At 35.0% G+C, this 21,543-nt stretch overlaps 1 protein-coding gene across 3 annotated transcripts in view; it reads right to left on the bottom strand.

Annotated features, from left to right (window-relative positions):
- The window catches only part of RB1 (RB transcriptional corepressor 1), a 183,806-nt gene that overhangs the window by 112,523 nt on the left and 49,740 nt on the right, over window positions 1-21,543 (bottom strand). For all 3 annotated transcript variants that reach the window (XM_055244932.2, XM_055244934.2, XM_055244933.2), the window contains exons 7-9: window positions 7,027-7,137; window positions 4,193-4,335; window positions 2,187-2,264 (exon numbers count right to left, since the gene is read on the bottom strand). In XM_055244932.2, the coding sequence (XP_055100907.1) occupies window positions 2,187-2,264; window positions 4,193-4,335; window positions 7,027-7,137 (332 nt within the window). The remainder of the gene's footprint in view (window positions 1-2,186; window positions 2,265-4,192; window positions 4,336-7,026; window positions 7,138-21,543) is intronic.

Below are 21,543 nucleotides of genomic sequence, written 5' to 3'. Positions count from 1 at the left end.
ATATGCTTTACTTTTAATCTTTTTTTTTTTGAGATGGAGTTTCACTCTTTCGCCCAGGCTGGAGTGCAGTGAAACGATCTCAGCTCACTGCCACCTCTGACCCCGGGGTTCAAGCAATTCTTCTGCCTCAGCCTCTCGAGTAGCTGGGATTATAGGTACCTGCTACCACACCCGGCTAATTTTTGTATTTTTAGTAGAGACAGGGTTTCGCCATGTCGGCCAAGTTGGTCTTGAACTCCTGACCTCAGGTGATCCACCTGCCTCAGCCTCCCAAAATACTAGGATTACAGGCGTGAGCCACTGCGCCCAGCCTACTTTTAATCTTTTATGCTTATCAATATAAAATATTTTTTCAAACATTGTTGCAAATCCTCTTGATTACATATTCTACCAATGTTTTCTAAACCCTTTGGTTCACTCCAGTACCCTTCAGTTAAGTATCTTGGGCAAGACAATTAGCTCAATTTATCAGTTCAATTAACACACTTGCACTATTTATTCCCAATCTTAGATACTTTTTCAATTGCTAGAATTCGTAAATCTTCCATCAGTTCTGATCCATAATTTTTTAATCACACTTTAAAAACCAATGCCCAAGAGAAAACTATTGGCATGCCTTCTACTGTGACTTTTAACACCAAAGTGATTCCAACCTCAGAGAAGTAAAATTGCATTTTAAAAGGAGTGATAGGAAGAAATCCAATTAAATGCAAACTTTTCATTAATCTTCGTAAATGTTTTAGATAGAACAGTAATCCATGCTTGATTAAGTTTAATCATTGTTCCTGTCCTACCTTAGTTGAGGCACTAATTACCAGTCAACTATTGATTGGCTATATTACGTGAAATATTGGAGAAAAAGTAAAATTATTTTTACATTTATATAAAATTAAGATTTATATTAAAACTGTAATCCTTTTAAAGGAGAAAAAAAGATTGCTACAACAGATTTTAAAGTTATGAACAGCCTATTTTTTGGTACCAAAAGTGGTAACAAGACTCATTAATATAACATTTGGTCCCTTCTTGCCTCTTCAGTACCATATTTTAATTGTTCTGCCCTGTATCCCAACCTTAATGAATTACTTAGAGTTCACTGATCAGACCATACTATCATACATCACTGCACCTTTGAATCTACAATGTCCATCCCTTGGAAATGCTATATCTGTAATGCATACTCAGATTTGAAATCACATCACCTCTAAACTATTTTCCACAAAACCTATCAGCCCTAGTTTGGATTAGGTATCTCTCCTTTGAGATATCACAGAACCCTGTGAATACTTGTAGACTCCTGTAATGGTCTATTTCTTTGTCAGCCTCTCCCACTAGCACTTTAAGGATAGTGACTGAGAGTGAAATCTCTGTATCCACAGTATCTAGCACATGCCTGACATATATTAAGCATTCGAAAAATATTTATTGAATTAATAAATTAATTCAAAAACTAGCTATCAATTCAGGTTACAGAACTAGCAGTCTAGCTATTTTATTTCATGCCTTTTGGTCATAGTGACTAATACTAGGTCTTCTAAAATACTGGTTTTGTTCTTCATCACTTATCACAGCATCCTTTTCTCCACATATTTCATCTTACCATGCAAAGCTCTCAGTTATTCTGTTCTCATTGGAAAGACATTTGCAGCAAAATGCGAAACAAAACAGATAGATGGATGGAATATCACTAAGGTAAAACACTTCTGCAATAGTCACAGTCATTTTAACAAATACATTTGTATTTTCAATTAAGCAGTTCTTAAAAATCCTCAAAAGAGATGTTCCACAATATAGTAATGCCAATAATGTTGATGGCATTAATCATGGTTCCTACACTTAATGATGCTTATCAAAGCAAATTTAACAGTTTATATTTAGCTATTAACATTTAGCTATTTAATGGTATTTAGAAGTTTAAAAGTCTATACTTTGATTTTGGAAAAAATTCAATAAAGATTGATTTCTAGTATAAATCACAAAATGATGCTAATACATTTGATTATATATACTCAAAAGCTTTTTGTTACTATACAAAAGTTAGTTTCACCACAATTCTACTTGGCTAGATTCTTCTTGGGCAAAAAAAAAAATTGATACACAGTAAATTGATCTAAGAAAGTTAGACAATTATCCTCCCTCCACAGTCTCAAAACATTAATATTTTATTAAATTTCCTTTCAGATTACCTCTGGAAGTCCATTAGATGTTACAAGTCCAAGAGAATTCATAAAAGGTATAAAATTTTTGAAATAAACATTTTTCACCTGAAAAAAATGAAGTTACAACATGATCATTAAAATTTAAAACAAAATCTAATCTCTTGACTCTTGAACAATGCAGGCTAAGTAGAAGTGTCAATCCCCCATGCAGTAAAAAATCTGTGTATAACTTTTTTATTTTTTATTATTTTCTTAGAGAAGGGGTCTCTCTATATTGCCTAGGCCGGAGTGTAGTGGCTATTCACAGGTGCCATCACATACATTACAGCTTCGAACGCTTGGGCTCAAGCCATCCTTCCACCTCAGCCTCTCAAGTAGCTGAGACTACAGGCCTATCGATTACTTTTGAGTACCCAAAATTTAACTAACAGCCTACTGTTGACTGGAAGCCAACCAATAACATAAAGATTCAATTCACATATATTTTGTATATGTACTATATATACATACTATATATGTCATCTTCTTATGATAAAGATAGAGAAAAGAAAATGTCAGGAAAATTGTAAGAAGACAAAATACATTTACAGTAAGTTTATGTCATCTGTTAACAAAAATCATCTGCCTGAAACAGCAGGCAACTGCAGCTACATTTTGTATATATTTTATGGTATAGTAAATGATAAAATAGACTAGTATCTACATATATTTTGTACATGCATGACATGCCTTTTTCTTAATTCTTTCTGTATTTGTAGGCTACATGGTTTGCTACAAGTTTTTTCAAATTATTGCAAATCTCCAAAATTTTTTCTAATATATGTAATTAAATATATCTGTGTGTAAGTGGACCCATGCAATTCAAACCTGTTGTTCAAGAGTCAACTGTATATTTGTTGAAATTAGTAAGCCATAGTGTAAAAACTATGATATATCTTGATAAATCATTCTAATACTTCTTAAACTAGATTTTAGGACCACACTCTCATTCCTTCCCAAAGTTAACAGAGAAATTTCAAAGATGTAACATTTTTTACTGCTATCTGGTGTTAGTGATTGTGGACAATAAAACAAACTATGAGAAAAACTGTATGCTAAAAAGGAAAGAAGCAGTAGTACCAGATATCCCAAAGTCTAATGTAGACTCTGTAAATAATAAGCTATTAGTCCCTGGAAGCTTGTTTACTCATTATAAAAAGGAGATTGAATATATTATTTGTAAGATTCCTTCTAACATCCACATTCTATGAACAAGACAAGTAATTCCTGGGTATTCGTATGTATTCTCCAGCAGTCATTATGTGCTGTAATATTTAGAAAGAGAGTAATTACAGAAGGCCAAACAGAAATTTAATGTTGGTATCACTTATCACTAAACTAAAACACTAGAGCACTAGAGTTTTCTAAGCAGGGCTTTTTTGGTTTGTTTGTTTTTGGAGACATAGTCTCACTCTGGCACCCGGGCTGGAGTGTGGTGGTGCAATCATGTCTCACTGTAACCTCAAACTTCTGGGCTCAAGCAATCCTTTTGCCTCAGTCTTCCAAGTAGCTGGGACTACAGGCACATGCCACCATGCCCAGCTCATTTTTTTAAATATGTATTTTGTAGAGATGGAGTCTCACTATGTTGTTCAGGCTGGTCTAGACCTCCTGGCCTCAAGAAATCCTCCCGCTTTGGCCTCCCAAAGAGCTGGGATTACAGTTGTCAGCCACCATGCCCAGCCTTGGCAGGGTATTTTAAAACATTAGGGGTATCAGTAACCTCAGAAGAATAAAAAAAAAAAAAACTACATTTGAAAACTATTGTCTTGATTATATACTTTTCAGTGATTCCAGAGTGAGGGAGCTACTCTCTTTAAAATCAAAGTAACTAAATATAACGAATTAATTTTTTCTAAATATTTTGCTACTGCAAAAGAGTTAGCACTAATCACAAAAAAACATGCTCATCACAAAAGAAGTAAATATTGTTAGGGAGAACTTATATCTAAATCTACTTTAACTGTTTTAAAGAAATCATGAAGTTAAATTACCTCATCTATATTACATTCATGTTCTTTACAGAGAACTTCAATAATTCTTGTATCATTTTCTAGTTGTTTTGCTATCCGTGCACTCCTGTTCTGACCTCGCCTGGGTGTTCGAGGTGAACCATTAATGGGTATAACAGCTGTTTCTGTAAAAGTGGTAAATTAGATAAGAACAATTGTATATCCATCATATAAAATAATGAAGTATTCTAACCACAACTTAGGTCAAAAATAATCTTGGTAACATTCTACTACTTTTACTTATTAGGTTTCATTAGAAGGATAACAATTTCATCCATATCTACTACGAATTATGTACTAATAATTAGTTTTTGCCATCCCTCTTCTACTCTGCTCCCAAATAGCCCAAAAAGGACTGTAAACTACAGTCTCATAAACAAATACAAAGAGAAGGCATGGAAATAGCCAACTTTCAAACTAAATCTAAGTGTATTTTCGTCTGCAAGAGGAAAAAAATGTTTTCTGTCCTACAGTCTTAAAAATAATTAGCAAATATTTCTGAATTCAATTTCTAGACATAGCATAAAAACAATATTTTAAGTTTTAGTAAATTATGATATCTTTAAAAGATAGGTATAAAATATATTAGAGTAAATATAATAATATGATAATAAACTGTGATTTAAAAAAAATCTCCTGGATTATTTTCAGCATTCCCAATCCAAACTAAATACAGGTTCAGCTATTAAAAATATTACAGTGGCTGGGCGTGGTGGCTCACGCCTGTAATCCCAGCACTTTGGGAGGCCAAGGAAGGTGGATCACGAGGTCAGGAGTTCAAGACCAGCCTGGCCAACATGGTGAAACCCCATCTCTACTAAAAATACAAAAATTAGCCTGGTGTGGTGGTGCATGCCCATAGTCCCAGCTACTTGGGAGGCTGAAGCAGGAGAATTGCTTGAACCCGGGAGGCAGAGTTTGCAGTGAGCCGAGATCGCGCCACTGCACTCCAGGCCTGGGTGACAGAGTGAGACTCTGTCTCAAAAAAAAAAAAAAAAAAAAAAATTACAGATGATTAAGTATAAAAATTATGTATTGCCTCTAGATCCAATCAACAACTTACAAGAAATTGAGAGGACAGAGGAACATGTTAAACTATACCACAGAATATGATCAGCAAAAACCACACTGTGGAAAACTCAAGACAATCTGATTATTTAAAAAATAAATTACAAGGAAAAAAAGAAAGGATGGAAGAAAAACTTTTAAAAGAGTTTTTAAAACATGTCAACCAAACACAATGTATAAATCTTATTTAGATTCTCATTCAAACTGTAAAAAATTTTTTAATTATTTTTATCAGAAAATCCGAGCACTTTCTAGATATTCCGTAATATTAAGGAGTCACTATTTATTGATTTTTAGGTGTGATAACAAATGGCACTGTAATTACGCTTTTTAAAAAATATTTTTTAGAGATACATACTGAGATGTATAAGGATGAAATGGTATGCAAAGATGTGCTTCCAAATAATACAGCTCAGGGAACTGAGCAGGCGATGGGGCTACAGATTAAGTCGTCTGTTGAAGTTACATGATAAGTACATGGTGGCTTATTATACTACTATTTTTGTATTCATTTGAAATTCTCTACAACAAAAATTAACTAAGAGTTACCATATTCAGTCAGTTCAATAATACTCCATGCTGATTTCTCTTTAACAGAGCACTTAGAGAATTCAAATGTACATTTGAATTATCCAAAAGAACAAAGATTGTCAACCTAAAGTAACTTGCAACATCAACTTATTAAAGTTATAACATTGAAAAAAAAGTGGGGAAAGGGTATATAAAGGAAATTTATAAAATTTGGGAGAAAATTTGAAGTATATTTGTTTTCTATATAGAATTTTTTTTCTTTCTTTCTTTGCATGTGGTTTCTGCTAAATGAACATTTCTGCCTTCTCTGCCAAACCATGTTCAACACATTTTCAAAATTCTGCTCCATACTTCATTTTTCCACTAAATTCTTGTTCACAAAGTTTAATGAGGCTTCATCCTTCCATCCATTTCAACAACATTTTGAAACTTCCATGTTACCTATTATTTTTAGCATTAATACTTTCATCATTTCAGAAGCAAGGAATTAGTCTGACCTTAGGTAAGTTTACATTTTTCTGTATATAATAATATAATAAGTGACTTTGAAATCCTACTCTTGAAGCCATGAAAGGAAGCAATTCTAGGCTAAAAGGAATATACCTTACTCATACTTCCTTAATGCTATCTAATTATATTAGCAAGTTATTTTTATTTAAATAGACTTCCCATCTCATCACTCATCACCCACTGAAATAGTATGAGTTATAGCTTATATACAAAAAAACACATAGTTATTACAACATCCAATAGTAATAAAAACTTAGTTAAGCTGTTCCCTTAGAATAGGCCACTTTTTCCCATGCAATTTCATTCATATCTTTTTCTTGTTTCTTGCTTTTCTTCACTGGGAATGCCCTCCCCCAACATCTTTACTGAGAATGCCTTTCCCCAGTCCTAACCACTCTTCCATGTTAATTTCAAATACTACTTCTTTTATATGGTATTCTTTGGTCTTCCACAGCTGGAAAAACGTTCTTGTCTCCCAAACCTCCATTTGTTGTATTTTGACCCAAACCACTTTCTACCATATACTCTAATCATTTGTTTCCCTGTCTTATCTTTCCTTCTATAACTTACACTACTTATGGGCAAAGTCCATGTCTGATTTATTTTTTATCATCCTGTCAGCCTTAGAACCATGTTTGGTACCCACTAGACATTCAATAAGCAACTGCTGAATGAGAAAGTAGAAGGGGCATAAATTAAATACTTACTATATGGTTCTTTGAGCAACACAGGAGGTGAGAGTTTAATAAAATAGTCAAGGACACATAGCATTAACTGAAATGAAATCACCAGATCATCTTCCATTTGTAATACTTCTCCTGAAAAAAAATTTATATTTTTAAAGAAAGTTAGATATTCAGATCTTTGTATGAGAGAAAATTGTAGGGTAGAGTATATCCATAAATTCATTCATTCAACAATCACTATCAGCATGGTAAAGATTTTCTTTCTTTTTTTGTAAAAAAAAAAAATCTGTTTTAAAGAGTATAAAATATGTAAAATAGAAATATATAAAGTTATGGAATTATAAATCAAGTGTTAAGTCTACTCTGAGAATTTTACATTTAAATATTTCTGTAATAATTAATTATGTCAAATCATTATAAATTTTGCTTTTTAAATTTATTTCTAATTTTAAGAACTATAGAATGTATGACTCCAGAGAAAGATTTTGAAGTATAATAAATGCTAATCTTTCATTCTAGTTTTATAAATATTTTATTTATATTTGTATAATAAATATTTTATTTATAATATAATAATTAGAATTCAAATATTTAATTCCAATTTTATAAGTATTATATTTATTATATAAAATTACTAAGTTTATTAGAATTTATTCTAATTCCAATTATTCAATTTATTCTCATCTAAAAATTTAAAATAATTATTTTATTTTATTTTATTTTATTTTTATTTTTTATTTTTTTGAGACGGAGTCTCGCTCTGTCGCCCAGGCTGGAGTACAGTGGCGCGATCTCGGCTCACTGCAAGCTCCGCCTCCTGGGTTCACGCCATTCTCCTGCCTCGGCCTCCCGAGTAGCTGGGACTACAGGCACCTGCCACCACGCCCGGCTAATTTTTTGTATTTTTTTTTAGTAGAGACGGGGTTTCACTGTGTTAGCCAGGATGGTCTCGATCTCCTGACCTCGTGAGCCACCCGCCTCGGCCTCCCAAAGTGCTGGGATTACAGGCGTGAGCCACTGCGCCCAGCCTAAAATAATTATTTTATTTATAAAATTATGATTTTATTCCAATTATTTATATATAAACCTTATATATTTTTAATTTCAACCCCTCTAAAATCTTACAATAACCAAAGCCATTAAGAGATAACAAAATTAGTATATAAATTTAAAGTCATCTATAAAATAATTGTTCACCATAAAATCTTTAAAGTTATTAGAATATATACACAACTAGATGGCTGTGAGAAAATAAATGCATATAACAGATACCTAAGAAAACAAATAGTGTAGCTACATAAAATATACAAATCATGATAAAACACAGCTATTACAAATTTGCTTATGGCTCCATGTTATACATTATTTTTAAAAGAGAAGTTCAATTTGATTCACTTTCTATTTCTGAGTATCTGACTGCTAAACTAGTAATAATCTCAGCAAACACTGGAAGTGCAGAAACTTTGTGAGAAAACAGATAACGTTGCATCTTTATGGGTTTTCTAGATACAATGGTATGGTGCAAAAAATATGTTTGCAATATATTCACAAATAAGTTATTTTAAAATATCATAGTGGTAAAGAACGATATCAAGGATTTCTAGGTAAAAACGGTAAAATGAAGTCAGATGAAAGAATCTCTCTCAAGTATATTCTTTTGCTTTCATTTCATTAGGTATTAAAGTGCTGGTACCGCCGGGCGCGGTGGCTCACGCTTGTAATCCCAGCACTTTGGGAGGCCAAGGCGGGGGGATCACGAGGTCAGGAGATCGAGACCACGGTGAAACCCCATCTCTACTAAAAAAAAAAAATACAAAAAATTAGCCGGGCGTGGTGGCGGGCGCCTGTAGTCCCAGCTACTCGGAGAGGCTGAGGCAGGAGAATGGCGTGAACCCGGGAGGCGGAGCTTGCAGTGAGCCGAGATCGCGCCACTGCACTCCAGCCTGGGTGACAGAGCGAGACTCCGTCTCAAAAAAAAAAAATAATAATAATAATAATAAATAAATAAAGTGCTGGTACCAATATCAAATGAGAGACTGACTGAGCGAAACTAACTCAAAGGGTATCCTCATCTTTTGCCTCTCTGACTTGGAGGGAGAAACTGCTGATAAGAGAAGGGTAAAATGGAGGAAGTAAACAACTATAGCTTATTTTTCTGACAACATAGAGACTCTAGCATACTGTGTTGAACTGGGGACAATTTGAATCCCAAACAATCCTGCTATAGAAAAAAGATAAACTGCCACTAGAAGTGTTCTGTTATAAAGTTCATTCTAACAAAAACTCAGAACAACGGCTTATATCATTACAGTTGAATTATCTACTTTCTCCCTTACCTCCTGACTAAAAGCAGATATAATAACAATGCCTGCTCCCATACCATAGCTCTTTGGGGAACAAAAACAAGTCACAGATTAAGTGCAGAGTGAAGGGATACTCACATTAAATCAGAGAAAACAGAACATCAAATCAGGGTTACACACACACAGTCCCAGCAATATGAGGAGGAAAAGCACAGTGATTATGTAAACATAGAAAATCAAAAAAGAATCACAACATAAGAAGGCGAAAAAATCAGACAGAGAACCCAACCTGAAAGATAATCTAAAAGAAGAAAATGCCCTATGAGTTCTTGCACTAAGAACTTAACCAGCTGAGGCTGATTTGAGTGATAACTCCAGTTCTCCCACATGGGCCAGCCTAGTGGTCAATTAAACTCTCTCTACTGCAATGCCACAATCTTGGTGGATTGATTTTGTCTGTGCAGCCAGCAGGAAGAATCCATTGGGGGATTACACTTTCCCTTTACATTCCTTATCGCAAATGTAGTTAAGTATTTCTGTGATTGTTCATTTAATGTCTATCTCCCTTACTTGACTGTAAGTTCTAGCTGAGCAAGGACCATATATATCTTCCACCACTTTAACCTAGCACCTAATATCATGCTTGAGACATTGTTAATTCTAATAAATAACTAGCTGTTGAATCAATAAATAAATGGTAATATTGAAGCTTCTCCTGATCATCATCTTACCCTCTCTGATGCACAACCATGAACTTTAGTCACCCGTAATGTACTATATGAAATGTAAACGTGCCTCTGAGATAAGAGGGTAGCATCACCATCACCACCTCATAGCTTTTACATGGCAGCCATCACATCACTAAGTGTACCCCTCCCTGTGGAGACCTGATCCTCATCTAGAGTCCTTCTTAACAGCATGGGCCGGGAAGCCACTAGCAATTGATCTGGGTTAGCAGGAGGGTTAAACTCCATTTGCTATTCTCAATATATTTGTTTAGTGATCCAAATACATATTATTGAATAATTCATCTATTATAAATCCAATTCAATAAAATGTATCATAAAAAAGAAATTGATGAACAAATTATATAAAAGTAAGGAACTAGACAAGCTAAGAAAAAAGCTGAGGACCAAATAACACCATTACAAAAATAGTTTAGCTCAAAATGGAAAAAATGCTTGAGATAAAAACAGCCAATATGTAAGAAAAAGATTTAAAAATTCAGAATAATATGAGAGAAGACAATAAATAGGGATGATAAAAGCAATCCAACATAAGAAAATGTTCCCAAAATACAATGGTATAGAACAACCTAGCTGAATAGAATATTTTTAAATAGAGTATGTTAAGATTTTCTAAAATGAACAGCAGAACCTTCAGTTTAAAAAGGGATATGGTGTTCAAAAAAAAAAAAGCTAATACAGAATAACAAAATCAAGAAATATTAACCTGGTTAAGATATTAAACCTCAAATTAAAAAGAAATTCTTCAGGAAGTAAATGAGGAGCGGAATTACACTAGTCTCAGCTTTCTCAACAGCAATGTTCAATGCCAGAAAATATTGTCCTTAGGGAAACAAAATATGGCACAAGAATAGAATACATGACAAAGCTGTCCTTCAAGTATAAAAACTATAGACATGATTCATAAACATGTCAAACATAAAGAACATGGAACCAAAAAGCATATTTTTAAAAACTTGCTGATTGTAAAACACAGCCAGCTAAGAGATGAATAAAAATAAAGAACTGAGAAATAGAGAAACTATGATACAGGAGTTACGATAACCTTAGAATCCATTTAAATACAGAACTGAGACTAACCAAATGCAATAATTATAATGACAAAATAGAATTTAAATGTTATAATACTTGATAATGTCATAACAATAAAATGGACTAATCTGAAAATGGAGAGGGGGAGGCACCAGGAAGAGTGAGGATAGTAACCTTCTTCAAACCAGATTAATGTATGTTGCTTTAAATAAAAACAGAAACTTAAATAAAATAAAGATTGCAACCTCTTAATTTTTTCACATTTTTTCCTAATCTTGGAGAAATAATTTTAAAAATAATATCACTTAAAGTGACAAAATACTTATCTAAATTTAAGCAATTCCTTCCACTTCTCTATTTTCTTCTATAAAATTTCAGTGAAATTAATTTTTATATTTTAAAGGTAGCACTGTCACAATTTCAGAGCCTGTTACTGGTCTATTCAGAGATTCAACTTCTTCCTGGTTTAGTCTTGGGAGGGTGTATTTGTCGAGGAATTTATCCATTTCTTCTAGATTTTCTAGTTTATTTGCATAGAGGTGTTTGTAGTATTCTCTGATGGTAGATTGTATTTCTGTAGGATCGGTGGTGATATCCCCTTTTTCATTTTTTATTAGATCTATTTGATTCTTCTCTCTTTTCTTCTTTATTAGTCTTGCTAGTGGTCTATCAATTTTGTTGATCTTTTCAAAAAACCAGCTCCTTGATTCATTGATTTTTTGAAGGGTTTTTTGTGTCTCTATTTCCTTCAGTTCTGCTCTGATTTTAGATATTTCTAGCCTTCTGCTAGCTTTTGAATGTGTTTGCTCTTGCTTTTCTAGTTCTTTTAATTGTGAAGTTAGGGTGTCAATTTTGGATCTTTCCTGCTTTCTCTTGTGGGCATTTAGTGCTATAAATTTCCCTCTACACACTGCTTTGAATGTGTCCCAGAGATTCTGGTATGTTGTGTCTTTGTTCTCGTTGGTTTCAAAAAACATCTTTATTTCTGCCTTCATTTCATTATGTACCCAATAGTCATTCAGGAGCAGGTTGTTCAGTTTCCATGTAGTTGAGCGGTTTTGAGTGAGTTTCTTAATCCTGAGTTCTAGTTTGATTGCACTGTGGTCTAAGAGACAGTTTGTTATAATTTCTGTTCTTTTACATTTGCTGAGGAGAGCTTTACTTCCAACTATGTGGTCAATTTTGGAATAGGTGTGGTGTGGTGCTGAAAAAAATGTATATTCTGTTGATTTGGGGTGGAGAGTTCTGTAGATGTCTATTAGGTCCACTTTGTGCAGAGCTGAGTTCAATTCCTGGATAGCCTACCAATCAAAAAGAGTACAGGACCTGATGGATTCACAGGCGAATTCTACCAGAGGTACAAGGAGGAACTGGTACCATTCCTTCTGAAACTATTCCAATCGATAGAAAAAGAGGGAATCCCCCCTAACACATTTTATGAGGCCAGCATCGTCCTGATACCAAAGACTGGCAGAGACATAACCAAAAAAGAGAATTTTAGACCAACATCCTTGATGAACATTGATGCAAAAATCCTCAATAAAATACTGGCAAACCAAATCCAGCACCACATCAAAAAGCTTATACACCATGATCAAGTGGGCTTCATCCCTGGGATGCAAGGCTGGTTCAACATACGCAAATCAATAAATGTAATCCAGCATATAAACAGAACCAAAGACAAAAACCACATGATTATCTCAGTAGATGCAGAAAAGGCCTTTGACAAAATTCAACAACCCTTCATGCTAAAAACTCTCAATAAATTAGGTATTGATGGGACGTATCTCAAAATAATAAGAGCTATCTATGACAAACCCACAGCCAATATCATACTGAATGGGCAAAAACTGGAAGCATTCCCTTTGAAAACGGGCACAAGACAGGGATGCCCTCTCTCACCACTCCTATTCAACATAGTGCTGGAAGTTCTGGCCAGAGCAATCAGGCAGGAGAAGGTAATAAAGGGTATTCAATTAGGAAAAGAGGAAGTCAAATTGTCCCTGTTTGCAGATGACATGATTGTATATCTAGAAAACCCCATCGTCTCAGCCCAAAATCTCCTTAAGCTGATTAGCAACTTCAGCAAAGTCTCAGGATACAAAATCAATGTACAAAAATCACAAGCATTCTTGTACACCAATCACAGACAAACAGAGAGCCAAATCATGAGTGAACTCCCATTCACAATTGCTTCAAAGAGAATAAAATACCTAGGAATCCAACTTACAAGGGATGTGAAGGACCTCTTCAGGGAGAACTACAAACCACTGCTCAATGAAATAAAAGAGGATACAAACAAATGGAAGAACATTCCATGCTCATGGGTTGGAAGAATCAATATCGTGAAAATGGCCATACTGCCCAAGGTAATTTATAGATTCAATGCCATCCCCATCAAGCTACCAATGACTTTCTTCACAGAATTGGAAAAAACTACTTTAAAGTTAATATGGAACCAAAAAAGAGCCCGCATTGCCAAGTCAATCCTAAGCCAAAAGAACAAAGCTGGAGGCATCACGCTACCTGACTTCAAACTATACTACAAGGCTACAGTAACCAAAACAGCATGGTACTGGTACCACAACAGAGACATAGATCAATGAAACAGAACAGAGCCCTCAGAAATAATGCCGCATATCTACAACTATCTGATCTTTGACAAACCTGACAAAAACAAGCAATGGGGAAAGGAATCCCTATTTAATAAATGGTGCTGGCAAAACTGCCTAGCCATATGTAGAAAGCTGAAACTGGATCTCTTCCTTACACCTTATACAAAAATTAATTCAAGATGGATTAAGGAGTTAAATGTTAGACCTAAAACCATTAAAACCCTACAAGAAAACCTAGGCAATACCATTCAGGACATAGGTGTGGGCAAGGACTTAATGACTAAAACACCAAAAGCAATTGCAACAAAAGCCAAAATTGACAAATGGGATCTAATTAAACTAAAGAGCTTCTGCACAGCAAAAGAAACTACCATCAGAGTGAACAGGCAACCTACAGAATGGGAGAAAATTTTTGCAACCTACTCATCTGACAAAGGGCTAATATCCAGAATCTACAATGAACTCAAACAAATTTACAAGAAAAAACAAACAACCCCATCAAAAAGTGGGCAAAGGACATGAACAGACACTTCTCAAAAGAAGACATTTATGCAGCCAAACGACACATGAAAAAATGCTCATCATCACTGGCCATCAGAGAAATGCAAATCAAAACCACAATGAGATATCATCTCACACCAGTTAGAATGGCCATCATTAAAAAGTCAGGAAACAACGGGTGCTGGAGAGGATATGGAGAAATAGGAACACTTTTACACTGCTGGTGGGACTGTAAACTAGTTCAACCATTGTGGAAGTCAGTATGGCGATTCCTCAGGGATCTAGAACTAGAAATACCATTTGACCCAGCCATCTCATTACTGGGTATATACCCAAAGGATTATAAATCATGCTGCTATAAAGACACATGCACATGTATGTTTATTGTGGCACTGTTCACAATAGCAAAGACTTGGGACCAACCCAAATGTCCAACAATGATAGACTGGATTAAGAAAATGTGGCATATATACACCATGGAATACTATGCAGCCATAAAAAATGATGAGTTCATGTCCTTTGTAGGGACATGGATGAAACTGGAAAACATCATTCTCAGCAAACTATCGCAAGGACAAACAACCAAACACCGCATGTCCTCACTCATAGGTGGGAATTGAACAATGAGAACTCATGGACACAGGAAGGGGAACATCACACTCTGGGGACTGTTGTGGGGTGGGGGGGGGGGGAGGGACAGCATTAGGAGATATACCTAATGCTAAATGACAAGTTAATGGGTGCAGCAAAACAACATGGCACATGGATACATATGTAACAAACCTGCACATTGTGCACATGTACCCTAAAACCTAAAGTATAATAATAAAAAAAAATTTTTCAAAAAATAAAAAATAAAGGTAGCACTGTAATATAAACCTAGTTTTAGAAAATTATATTCGTGAATGCACTCAACTACCCATCTTTTTAATCAAAATGTATATATGAAGATATATCTGGAATGACAATTACATAATTTTTTAAATTTTAATTTTTGTGGGTACATAGTACATATATTTATGGGTTATGTGCGATGTTTTGATACAGGCATGCAATGTGAAATAAGCACATTATGGAGAACGGGGTATCCATCTCCTCAAGCATTTATCCTCTGAGTTACAAACAATCCAATTACACTCTTTATTTTAAAATGTACAATTAAGGTATTATTGACTAAAGTCACCCTGTTGTGCTATCAAACAAGTCTTATTCATTTTTTCTATGCTTGTGGACCCATTAACCATCCTCATCTCTCCCAAACCTCCACCACCCTTCCCAGCCTCTGGTAACCATCCTTCTACTCTCTAGGTCCATGAGTTCAGATTTGATTTTTAGATCTCATAAATAAATGAGAATATGTGATGTTTGTCTTTCTGTACCTGGCTTATTTCATTTAACGTAATGATCTCCAGGTCCATCTATGTTGTCACAAATGACTAGATCTTGTTCTTTTTCATGGCTGAATAGTACTCCATTGTGTATATGTACCTTATTTTCTTTATCCGTTCATCTGTTGATGGACACTTAGGTTGCTTTCAAATCTTAGCTATTATAAACAGTGCTGCAACAAACATAGGAGTGCAGATACCTCTTTGATATACTGACTTCCTTTCTTTGGGTATATACCCGGCAGTGGGATTGTTGGATAATATGGTAGCTCAATTTTTAATTTTTTTGAGAAACCTCCAAACGGTTCTCCATAGTAGTTGTACTAATTTACATTCCCACCAACAGTGTACAGGGGTTCTCTTTTCTCCACATCCTAGCCAGCATTTGTTATTACCTGTCTTTTGAATATCAGCCATTTTAACTGCAGTGAGATAGATATCTCATTGTAGTTTTGATTTGCATTTTTCTGATGGTCACTGGTGTTGAGCACCTTTCCATATGCCTGTTTGTCATTTGTATGTCTTCTTTTGAGAAATGTGTATTCAACTCTTTTGCCAATTTTTTGGTCAGATTATTAGATTTTTTCCATAGAGTTGAGTCCCTGATATATTCTGGTTATTAATTGCTTGTCAGAGGGGTAGTTTGCAAATATTTTTTCCATTCTGTGGGTTGTCTCTTCACTTCATTCATTGTATCCTTTGCTGCATAGAAGCTTTTTAACTTGATGTGATCTCGTTTGTCCATTTTTGCTTTGGTTGCCTGTGTTTGTGAGGTATTGCTCAAGAAATTTTTGCCCAGACCAATGTCCCAGAGATTTTCCCCAATGTTTTCTTATAGTAGTTTCATAGTTTGAGGTCTTAGATCTAAGTCCTTAATCATTTTGATTTTTGTATATGGTGACAGATAGGGGTCTAGTTTCATTCTTCTGCATATGGATATCCAGTTTTCCCAGCACCATTTATTGAAGAGACTGTCTTTTCCCCAGCATATGTTCTTGGCCACTGTCAAAAATGAGTTCACTGTAGGTGTGTGGATTTGTTTCTGAGATCTCTGTTCTGTTCCATTGGTCTATGTGTCTGCTGTTATGCCAGTACCATGCTGTTTTGGTTACTATAGTTCTGTAGTATAATTTGAAGTCAAGCAATGTCGCCTTTTCGCTTAGGATAGCTTTCACTATTCTGCGTCTTTTGTAGTTCCATATAAATTTTAGGACTGTTTTTTCTATTTCTGTGAAGAATGTCATTGGTATTTTGATAGGAATTGCATAGAATCTATAGATTGCTTTGGGTAGTATGGACATTTTAACAATATTAATTCTTCCAATCTATGAACAACATAAAATATTTTTTCCATTTTTTTGGTGTGCTTTTCAATTTCTTTCATCAGTATTCTATGGTTTTCATTATAGAGATCTTTCACTTCTGTGGTTAATTCCTGGGCATTTTATTTTATGTGTGGCTATTGTAAATAGGATTACTTTTTAAATTGCTTTTTCACATTATTCACTGTTGGCATACAGAAACACTACCGATTGTTGTATGTTGATTTTCTATCCTTCAACTTTACTGAACTTGTTTATTAGTTCTAATAGTTTTCTTATGGAGTCTTTAGGTTCTTCCAAATATAAGATTGTATCAGCTGCAAACAAGGATAACTTGACTTCTTCCTTTCCAATCTGGATTCCCTTTATATCTTTTGCCTGACTACTCTATCTAGGACTTCCAGTACTATGCTGAATAACAGTGATGACAGTGGACATCCTCGTCATGTTCTAGATCTTAGAGGAAAGGCTTTCAGTTTTTCCCCATTAAGTATTATACTAGCTGTGGGTCTGTTATATATGATTTTTATTACATTAAGGTATGTTCCTTCTATCCTCAGGTTTTTTAGGGTTTTGGTCATGAAGGGATGCTGAATTTTATCAAGTGCTTTTTCAGCATCAATTGAAATGATCATATGATTTTTGTCCTTCATTCTGTTGATATGACTGACATACCACATTGATTTGTGTATGTTGAACCATCCTTGCATTGCAGGGATAAATCCCACTGTGACATAATGAATGATCTATCTAATGTATTATTGAGTTCAGTTTGCTAGTGTTTTGTTGAAGATTTCTGTATCAATATTCCTCAGAAATACTGGCCTATTTTCTTTTTTTAATGTGTCTTTATCTGGTTTTGGTATCAGGGTAATACAGGCCTTGTAGAATGAGTTTGGAAGTATTTCTTCCTACTCTATTTTTCAGAATACTGTAAGTAGGATTGGTATTAGTTCTTCTTTAAATGTTTGGTACAATTCAGCAGTGAAGCCATCAGGTCCCAGGCTTTTCTTTACTAGGAGACTTTATTATGGCTTCAATCTCATTACTTGTTATTGGTCTGTTCAGGTTTTGGATTTCTTCCTGGTTCAATCTTGGTAAGTTGTACATGTCTAGGGATTTGCCCATTTGTTCCATATTTTCCAGTTTATTGGCATATAGTTGCTTATAGAAGCCACTAATGATACTTTTCATTTCTGCAGTATCAGTTGTAATGTCTCCTTTTTCATTTCTGATTTTATTTGTATCTTCTCTCTTTTTTCCTTAGTTAATCTAGCTAAAGGCTTGTCAATTTTGTTTAACTTTTTAAAAAAACACTTTGTTTCATTGATCTTTTGCAATTTTTTTTCATTGCAATTTCATGTATTTCTGCTCTGATCTTTCTTTTCTTCTACTAATTTTGGGTTTGATTTGCTCTTATTTTTGTAATTCTTTAAGATACAATGTTAGATTGTTTATTTGAGTTTTTCCTCTTTTTTTGACCTATAACTAACCCACAGCCAATGTCATACTGAATGGGCAGAAGCTTGAAGCATTCCCTTTGAAAACTGGCACAAGACAAGGATGCCCTTTTTCACCACTCCTATTCAACAAAGTATTGGAAGTCCTAATCAGAGCAATCAGGTGAGAGAAAGAAATGAAGGGCATCCATATAGGAAGAGAAGGAGTCAAACTATCTCTGTGGCAGATGACAGGATTCTGTATCTAGAAAACCCTATAGTTTTAGAGCCGAAAACCTCCTTCAGCTGATCAACAACTTCAGCAAAGTTTCAGGATACAAAATCAATGTATAAAAATCACTAGTATTTCTATACACCAACAAGAGCCAAGCTGAGAGCCAAATCAGAAAGGCAATCCCATTAAAAATTGCCACAAAAAGAATACATAGGAATACGACTAACCAGGGAGGTGAAAGCTCTCTACAACAAGAATTTCAAAACACTGCTCAAAGAAATCAGAGATGATACAAACACATGGAAAAACATCCCATGCTCATGGATAGGAAGAATCAATGTCATTAAAATGGCCACACTGCCCAAAAAAATTTACAGATTCAAGGCTATTCCTATCAAACTACCAATGACATTCTTCACATAAATAAAAAAAAACTATTTTAAAATTCAGCTGGAACCAAAAAAGAGCCCGAATAGCCAAGGCAATCCTAAGCAAAAAGAACAAAGCTGGAGGCATCACACTATCCAACTTCAAACTATACTACAGGGCTACAGTAACCAAAACAGCATGTTATTAGTACAAAAACAGGCACTTTTTTTCAGAATAGTGTAGACCAATGGAACAGAATAGAGCACCCAGAAATAAGGCTGCACACCTAGGACCAGCTGATCTTTTTGACAAAGCTGACAAAAGCAAGCAATGGGGAAAAGACTCCCATTTCAATAACTGGTGCTAGGATAAGTGGCTAGCCATATGCAGAAGATTGAAGCTGGACCCATTCCTTACACCATATACAAAAATCAACTCAAGATGGATTAAAGATGGTCAGGCCAGGTGCGGTGGCTCATTCCTGTAATCCCAGCACTTTGGGAGGCTGAGGTACATGGATCACCTGAGGTCGGGAGTTCAAGACCAGCCTGGCCAACATAGTAAAATCCCATCTCTAGTAAAAATACAAAAATTAGCTGGGCATGGTGGTGCACACCTGTAGTCCCAGTTACTCAGGAGGCTGAGGCAAGATAATCACTTAAACCTGGGAGGCAGAGGTTGCAGTGAGCTGAGATTGTGCCACTGCACTCTAGCCTGGGCAAGAGAGTGAGACTCTGTCTCAAAAAAAAATACATCCTGGACATAGGAACGGGCAAAGACTTCATGATAAAGACACCAAAAGCAATCACAACAAAATCAAAAATTGACAAGTGGGATCGAATTAAACTCAAGAGCTTCTGCACAGCAAAAGAAACAATCAACAGAGTAAATGAACAACCTACAGAATGGGAGAAAAATTTTGCAAACTATGCATCTGACAAAGGTCTAATATCCAGCATCTATAAGGAACTTAGACAAATTTACAAGAGAAAAAAACCCAACCCCATTAAAAAGTAGGCAAGGCACATGAACAGACACTTTTCAAAAGAAAGCATATATGCAGCCAATAAGCATATGAGAAAAAAGCTACATGTCACTGATCATTAGAGAAATGCAAATCAAAACCACAATGAGATACCATCTCACACCAGTCAGAATGGCTATTACTAAAAAGTCAAAAAATAACAGATACTGGTGAGGTTGCAAAGAAAAGAGAACACTTACACACTCTTGGTGGGAGTGTAAATTAGTTCAAACATTGTAGAAAGCAGTCTGACGATTCTGCAAAGAGCTAAAAGCAGAACTACCCTTGGACCCAGCAATCCCATTACTGAGTACGTACCCAAAGGAATAGAAATTATTCTACCATAAAGACACAAGCACGTGAATGTTCACTGCAGCACTATCCACAATAGCAAAGACATGGAATCAACCTAAATTCTCATCAATGACAGACTGGATGAAGAAAATGTGGTACATATATACCATGGAATTCTATGCAGCCCATAAAAAAGAATGAGATCATGTCCTTCACAGGAACATGGATGGAGCTGGAGGCTATTATCCTTAGCAAACTAATGCAGGAACAAAAAACTAAATACTGCATGGCCTCACTTATAAGTGGGAGCTAAATGATGAAAACTTAAGAACACAAAGATGGAAACAACAGGCACTGGGGTCTACTTGAAGGTGGAAAGTGGGAGGAGGGAGAGAAACAGAAAAAATAGCTATTGGATACTGGGCTTAATTCCTGGGTGATGAAATAAGCTGTACAACAAACCCCTGTGACACAAGTTTACCTATGTAACAAACCATCACACGTATCCCCGAACCTAAAAGTTTTTTTTAAAAAAAGATGTTTTCCTCTTTTGTGATGTAGGCACTTACAGCTATAAACTTCCCTCTGTACTGCTTTTACTGTATCCCATAGGTTTTGGTTTGTTATGTTTCCATTATCATTTGTTTCAAAAAATTTTTTAATTTCCCTCTTAATTTCTTCATTGACCCCCGGTCATTCAGGAGCATATTGTTTAATTTCCATGTATCTCTACAGTTTCCAAAATGCCTTGTTACTAATTTCTAGTTTTATTCTATTGTGATCAGAGAATATGCATGATATTATTTCATGCTTTTTTAATGTTTTAAGCCTAACACATGGTCTATCCTTGAGAATGATTAATATGCAGAGAAGAAGAATGTATATTCTTGGATGAAATGTTCTTTAAATATCTATTAGATTCATATGGTCTATATAGTGCAGATTAAGTCTGATGTTTCTTTGTTGATTTTCTGTCTGGAAGATCTGTCCAATGCTGAAAGTGGGGTGTTGAAGTCTCCAGCTATTTCTATTGTATTGGGGCCTATGTCTCTCTTTAGCTCTAATAATATTTGCTTTAATCTGGGTGCACCAGTATTAGTTGCATAAATATTTAACACTGTTATATCCTCTTGCTGAATTGACCCCTTTATCATTATATAATGACCTTCTTTGTCCTTATAGTTTTGTTCTTGAAATCTACTTTGTCTGATATAAGTATAGTGACCCCTGCTCTTATTTTGGTTTCTGTGGGCATGGAATATATTTTTCC

The sequence above is a fragment of the Symphalangus syndactylus genome, chromosome 15, assembly GCF_028878055.3.
Source record: "Symphalangus syndactylus isolate Jambi chromosome 15, NHGRI_mSymSyn1-v2.1_pri, whole genome shotgun sequence".
Lineage (NCBI taxonomy): Eukaryota > Metazoa > Chordata > Mammalia > Primates > Hylobatidae > Symphalangus > Symphalangus syndactylus.
This window is presented reverse-complemented; position numbering and strand designations above follow the sequence as displayed.